The sequence below is a fragment of the Papaver somniferum genome, unplaced genomic scaffold (assembly GCF_003573695.1).
Source record: "Papaver somniferum cultivar HN1 unplaced genomic scaffold, ASM357369v1 unplaced-scaffold_29, whole genome shotgun sequence".
Taxonomy (NCBI): domain Eukaryota; kingdom Viridiplantae; phylum Streptophyta; class Magnoliopsida; order Ranunculales; family Papaveraceae; genus Papaver; species Papaver somniferum.
In genome coordinates, this window is record NW_020639929.1 from 51,268 (window position 1) to 58,672 (window position 7,405).

The window sequence follows — 7,405 nt, forward strand, 5'->3', positions numbered from 1 at the left end:
CCTGTGCGGTCGCACACCCTGCACACCCTCAGGCCCGGCTCTGCAGGAGTTCAATCACACTCTGTGACAAATTGAGAACACCTGTATGAGTACGAAAGTTTTGATTCAAAACATAGATGTCTGAGATACGAGATTGATCCATGTCTTTTGCATTTCCCGCGCCATCACTTCCTGAATCCAAAATAAACTCATTGTAGAACAAAGACCTTGCATCCTGAAATCTGAAATCAACCCCACCAGCAATAGTTTGCGCAGTATCACCAGAAAAAACAAATCCTTCCACAAAATTTCTACAAATTTTATATATAATTTGAGTGGAAATTGCTGGCCTCACATTGAAAGTTAGACCAAAAGCTCGAATTCTAGAGCTCCTGGGCCACGACCAATAAGAATCAAGGATTGACGTAGCAAATTATAATGGATAGGTAAATGAGCGCCGAATCATGCTCTTCCTGGGCCACGACCAATAAGAATCTAGGATTGACGTAGCAAAATAGAATGGATAGGTAAATGAGCGCCGAATCATGCTCTTGGCCCCCGACCAATAAGAATCAAGGATTGACGTAGCACAGTATAATGGGTGGGTAAATGAGCGTCGAATCATGCTCTTCATGGGCCACGACCAATAAGAATCAAGGATTGACGTAGCAAAATAGAATGGATAGGTAAATGAGCGCCGAATCATGCTCTTGGCCCCCGACCAATAAGAATCAAGGATTGACGTAGCACAATAGAAAGGGTGGGTAAATGAGCGTCGAATCATGCTCTTTGCCCTCGACCAATAAGAATCGAGGGATTGACGTAGAAAAATAGAATGAGTAGGTAAATGAGCGCCGAATCACTTTCAATATACATAACCTATTTTTTACATAAAAACCTATACGCTTACATGGATTAATTACCTTTGGGACAACCAATTTAAACCCGTGCAACGGACGGGCGCACATCTATTTACCATTGTATTCGGCGATTTTCCTTTCACGCTACATATAAGGTGATGATTACTCCCACGGATTGTGAGTGCCATTAACAGATACCTAACTGCATAAGTTGTTGATTACTCCATAAACCATAAACCATAAACCATAAACAGATACCTAAATGTTAAATGGCATTGGGATTCATACTTTGTTGTTGGAAAATTGTGTGGGTGAGATATATGGTACCGACACTTAATAAGGTTGTACGTAATGTACTCTTCCCATTGATCCTTAATTGTAATTTGTTGGAGCTGTTGACCATTCAGGCTAATGAATCTGGGAAGCTTTACATAAATATAGTGCTCAATGTGATTAGTTTTTTTTAGTTGATCTGTATAACGGTTACACTCTCAATTTACCCATTGCAGAACAAAAAATATATGTGATGCAGGGAAAGACACCTGCTGGCAGTCACATGGGAGAGGATCAAAAGAGCAACGAAGAAATGCTAACATTTTTCGACATAAGTTAAAACGAAGACGAGGGAGAGGAGACTGATGACAAAACGCCACCGCTGGTTGAAGATAGTGATGGCGAAATTCCGATATTTATCGACCATAGCAATGGTAAAAATGAAGGTGATGAGAGTGATGACGATTTAACTATTTTATAATTTTTATGATAGCAACATTTAATTTGTTACTGTTGCATTTTTTCTTTGGATTAGAACTCGATAGAAACATTAATTAGATTCCAAACTGATAATCTCTCCAAACCAAGTTGAATCTGTAAAAAAAAGTATAATTTTCTTTTTTTTATTACGAAAATCTAATCATATCTTGATGAAACTGATAGAAGAGAAAATATTTGTCAATTGGTAACTGAAGATGATTAGTACAATTTCAGAACTGGGAAAAAATTACAAAATTTAAGCAAAATCCCCGAATATAAAAACATTGAATTACTTAACTTATGCATTTATATCATAGTAACAAATTCGGTATGACAGACTTAAACCCGTGCAATGCACGGGCTCAACACTAGTATATTTGAATAGACCAATCTGTCTCATGGTGAGATCCTGTACTTCATCAATATACACAAAATCCATTTCCACACCCTCGTAACACCCAGTTTTCAGTCGACGGTGAAGGTCAATGACAAAATCAGCCAAATCGAATTCATCATTTAGTATTTTCTTCTTCTCGTATTCAAGAAAGATATCATAAACCATCTCCCTTATTTCTTTGCTTATGGATGACCCCCGTCCATCTGATAGTTTTATGTAATCATCCCGACTTAGTTTGTCATCAGGTAGCCTTCCATCTAATAGCCCACCTTTTATGTGTGAAGTTATCTCGACAAAAACCATAGATGGATCAAGCTTCTTGGTCATCTGGTAATTAAAATGAGGCCAGTAAGATGAGCTGAATCTTTCATAAGTGACCTCTTTCGTTCTTCTTAGAGCACAAAGCAAATGACCTGGAGGTTGATTGTGAAAGTACTCTTACATCACCAAATCTATAAAAATACGAATTCCTCGTACTTCCATCAAGCATCATTAAGAAATTCTGAAATGTTATGACAAGTGGAAAACTTTCAGGTGGAATGTCCCTTATGTCTGGTGTATCTCGATATTGAGCTGCATCATCGAAATTAGCCGACCCAAGGGAATCGTAATCTGTTAAGGCCCTACCACTGCTGATAGAGATGTATTAAGTAGAAGAAAATTAATTAGAAGACACACAAAAGCATTACTATATACAAAACAAACATACAATAAATAAAATAAAAACAGTAATAGGGAAATATCAAAGCTGACGCATACCTTTTCAATTTAGAAATTTGGTTTTTAACAGCAGCGCATAATTTTGGGCTGACTGTTACGAACAATTGTCCTAAGACAGTACCTTTTGTCTCATCTTCAACCACTCTGCACGCATTCCCAGCTGGATCCCACAAAGAAACATCTTCCATGGCTTCCACAAGTCCTTTAGAAGAGAAGTAGTGTTGCTGCTGCTTTTGAAACAGTTTCATTGTCAAAACAGTGGTTTTCCCTGTTCCAGACCTGCCAAGAATGAAAGTACTTCTAGGGAAAAGAATGATATCTAATTCTTTATCTGTTACTTCAAAAGGAAGATCAAGCTTTTTTCCATCACTTCCTGAGAGCAAATGGTTTACTACACCAGCTGATAAGGAGTAGAACTTCATGAGCAGTAGACTATCTCTCACTTTTGAGTTCTCAATGTAACATCTCCCTGCTGATACTGAACTATCTACTAACTCAGCATTGCCAGTATTCTTATATCTAACCATCTCGTCATCTATTCTCCAGGTAACTGGAACTACCATATCCCTGCAGAAAAAAATGATGAACGAAGTGATTTTTATTAGTAAAATGAATCCATGGTAAAAATATTGTTAGCATTCGCATGGTTAAGAAAAATCGAGATTAGGAACTGATATTCGCCATCTAAAGATGAATGCAGAATTCAAGAGACGTTACGACAAAAAAAACTGGTGTTTAGAGAGATGAAAGATAGCATACATACCCCTTAATGTCTTCCTGCTTACAGCGCTCGAGGTATTCGTCAGTGTATATGGAAAATATGCTCTCCAGACTCTTCACTAGTTTTGGTATTTCCTCGAGAGGTAAAATATCCCATATCTTCAACACTTGGGTGTAGCATGAATATTTCGCAACATCGACGCTAGAAATGATATACAACTTTCCAACCTTATACTGTTTCACAAGCTGGGTAGAGTTACCACATGAAGTTTCGACCTTCAACTTCTTTGGACGCCAACCATTGGAAAGTTCAACCAATCAATTAACCATAGAATTTTGTGTTTGTGATGACTTCAACTTCCCAAATGACTTCCTAAAGTTATTGCTGAACAGGACCTGAAAATTTGAGGCAAGAGTCGACGAATAATGAGTAAAAACTAACAAAAATAGTAGTCATTTGATTTAACCTTGGAATAGTTTACCTTCCACAATGCACTTTTGAAAAGCATACTATTTTCACTAAGTAAATTATCCAACTGGTCAAGCTCTTTGTTGGCCTTGAACATTGCATTCACTAGCTCTTCATCTTCATCAGCATTAAAAAAACGTTGTCGGCTCTTCGCATTACGGATTAAATCTTCCCAGAAAGATCCAATCTTACACAATTTTTTGTCATCCCCCAAATTCCAAAGGCAGTGCCTGAAAAGTTAACACAGAACGAGCTAAGAAAGAATAAAGGACGTGTAGATAAGAATCTCCTACAATATACTCTCTTTACCAAATACACACTAGTTGTACCTAGCCCGTGTCAGAGCAACACTAGTACAGTGCGGATTAGAAAGGCACCCATCTGATGACCCACTATGATTAGACCCCACAGTAGATATTATTATGACATCTTCCTCGCTGCCATAACATCCATCTGCAGACATCACCTTCACCATAAAGTCCTTTAGCTTCTCATATTTCTGGCCAACTTTATTCTCCATTGCAGCAATTTGGGCAGGGTACGGAGATATAATACCAATGGTTAAGCTATGCTTTGAGCGTTCCCATGCTGTAAATGGTTAATATACTTTATAAGTAGAATAAATGAAGTAATCATCATGATTTAACGGTTCAACTATTTTTTAAGTAGGCTTAATCAATAAGGTGAAATAAAATGATATACAACAATGCTGGTTGCCCACATATGGGTACATGTGTCATGTACGCGTGTCTAACACAGCAACTTTAAAAATTCATAATATGGGGACACAGAAGTATACATAAGGATACCATCAGTATTTTATGATATGCACAAATGTTATGTTGTAAACCACGACACAGTTCCAATATCAGTTCCAATATATAGCATGACAAAGAAGCTATTGCAATTTACCAACAAGGATCATACCACTAACCATATATAGCATAACACAGAAGCTATCGCAATTTACTAACAAGGATCATACCTTTAAATAGGGTTCGCGTTATTGCCATTACAACTGCCACTTCAACCATATTTTTTATACCAAGCCCAGCTTCATCTGTCTCCACCCTTCCACTAGAAATATTTATGAACGAGTAGGGACCAAACATAGGTCTGTCTCCTGGTATATAATTTTTTTGAAAATTTTCACAAAGAATGCTTGGAGCATCTATAATCTGATCTTTATAAAATTTGTGATTTGGAAAAGAGCTTATCTCTAGATGCATTCTGTACTGCATGTTTAGAAGGTCCTCGGAATGCCCAAAGAAACCCAACCTTTCAAATAGACTTCTTCCAAAGCCAGCTTCATCAGACACCTAAGATTACAATAGATTGGCAAATCTTGAGAATGAAAACATCATGTTAAAACGAAGAAATTGATGTTACAGTTACCCTGCTTTTCACCCTAGATTGTGGATGGCACTCGTCACCAATTAGGACAGCGTGTCGTATTGCTCCAAGCTGCATGGGAATCACTGATTCACACTCTTTCAACTGAGCAGCTTCATCGATTACCAGGAAATCCAGTGGTTCCAAATTTACCTCATGCAGATTATATGAGCTTGACACTGTGGAAAAAATGAGGGATGAATTCTTTAAGCAGAACTCTGTTAAGAAATTTCTGTTTATGGAACTTGGAAGGCAATCATCCAGAGAATGGTCGACCGATCTTAGAACCTCCACAATTTCAATTCCCATCTTGTGTAATTTGGCTGAAATATGGTTACATGCTGTACTTCCTTGTGCCTCCTTGGAGTAATTTTCTTGCAGAGCAAAGAGTTCCTCAAATTTTTCGTCAGCCACCTGACTTTGAGAGAGCAAAATATCAAAAGATTCAAGCAAACCACAAAGAGTATCTATCTTTTCGAAATTCCCCAGCAAAATTCTTTTAGGGAGATGCGTGCATAGTATTCTGATGCTTCTTTTGAGTGGCACTCTTAAAGCTCTGAATCGATCTTTTGCGAACCTGACAAGTGACATATGGACTTCAGAATTAGTTCCAACTTTCTCCAATACATGAACCTTTGTAGTTATTACATTCTTCAAATGCAAACGATACCGAGATACACAATCTTCAAGAAAATCCACCATGGAATCAAAATGCTTCTTCCAACCAGTTGATGGAGCAAAACACTCTACAAGACTATCCACACGATAATCCACATAAATCTTTCCAAGATCATTACATAACTCCAATGTATTCATATTTCCAAACAAGAGAAAGTCCCCTAATGAACAACTTGACTTGTTCTTTCCAAAGTCTGATTCGCTAGCATCTTTCTGAAGGTTCAAGATACGTAGCGCAAGTTCAGCAACTGCAACGTTTTTCAGGGCACAAGCAAGTGTTCTGTAGTTCATACATAAAAAGTTATACAGTAATATGCTAATGGTTTTGGTTTTTCCTGTCCCAGGTGGACCCCAAACAAGTTTCACTGAAGACCTGTGGTCACACTGCACTGCAGATATAGTCCCCAATACCACAGCTCTTTGAGATTCATTAAGATCCAGTAATAATTGTGAATCAACTTTTCCAGACAAAATCCTGTCAACTTCCGCAGAACAGAGACGGCAATTTTCCTTTACCTGCATTACATAAAAGCCAACAAAAAAATCACTTCGCAAACAACATACAAACTATTATGCAATTTTCTTCTTAAAAGGCGAAAAAGTCTTACTATAATTTTTCCCATATCTATGCAACTTATATAAAGAAAGAAAGCCAAAATTAACACAAAAACCAACTCCAAAATCAGAAAACAAATGTCAGAGGTTAAAAAGTGAGACCAAATCACAATTGCATCATTTATTATTCACATCACGAAGAGGTCTTTAAAGACTAGAGACTGTACACCAAGTCAGACAAAGTTGTATACCGAATAAAACTTTAATATGTGGTGTTGTTAGACCCCCGATTTTTCAATTGGTATCAGAGAAGGAAAACACGTTTAAGACCTTAAAAGTCTTAGTTTGTAGCGATCTGACTCTATGGACAAGAATACTAACTCTGATAAACGCGTCACCAGAAATAAAAGTTCTATCTCGTCTAGTTCTATTAAAGAGAAAGATTCGTCAATCTTGAATATAGACGAACCTTGTGTTCTGACGAGACAGACAAACACTGACATGTGTTGTTCCGATTGCCCTTCAAAAGAGTCTATCTTTTTTAATGAACGGGAAACATCTAAAAAGAGTAATTTGATTCTAAATCTTGTTAGAGTCCAAGCTGATAGGTTTAATCGGTTAAAACACCATGTAAATGTTCTTCTTGGTGTATTAAGAAACTGCAAATTCCAGGAAAATTCTAAAGATCATACTTCATGTATGACTCTTGATGCTTGAAAATGATGCCTTGGAAATTGAACATCGCTTGAGTAAACTCTCTATTCAAGGATGCTCTAAGCAGTCTAATATACCAAGTACTTCTGCCACGACTGAAATTGTTACAGCTCCAGAAGTAAAACCAGAATCCCTTCCATTCAGTAAAAATGTGTTTGAAATCCCCAT

At 37.4% G+C, this 7,405-nt stretch overlaps 1 protein-coding gene across 1 annotated transcript; it reads right to left on the bottom strand.

Annotated features, from left to right (window-relative positions):
• Window positions 1-1,890: 1,890 nt before the first annotated feature.
• On the bottom strand, window positions 1,891-7,405 carry LOC113341336. Its single transcript, XM_026586247.1, has 10 exons — window positions 7,322-7,405; window positions 5,294-6,484; window positions 4,884-5,217; window positions 4,228-4,486; window positions 3,912-4,128; window positions 3,757-3,825; window positions 3,473-3,663; window positions 2,749-3,276; window positions 2,432-2,621; window positions 1,891-2,316 (listed from the first exon to the last, which is right to left on the bottom strand). The coding sequence occupies exons 1-10, from the start codon at window positions 7,403-7,405 to the stop codon at window positions 1,891-1,893; spliced, it is 3,489 nt and encodes a 1,162-aa protein (XP_026442032.1).

What these genes read in the sequence shown, in the direction of transcription:
- LOC113341336 (XM_026586247.1), bottom strand. Translation starts at nt 7,405, where the DNA reads ATGGGGATTTCAAACACATTTTTACTGAATGGAAGGGATTCTGGTTTT. An exon ending in CAATTTCAGTCGTGGCAGAA is followed by an intron (nt 6,485 to 7,321) that starts GTACTTGGTATA and finishes TATGTAATGCAG; the next exon opens with GTAAAGGAAAATTGCCGTCT. An exon ending in GTTGCTCTGACACGGGCTAG is followed by an intron (nt 4,129 to 4,227) that starts GTACAACTAGTG and finishes TTAACTTTTCAG; the next exon opens with GCACTGCCTTTGGAATTTGG.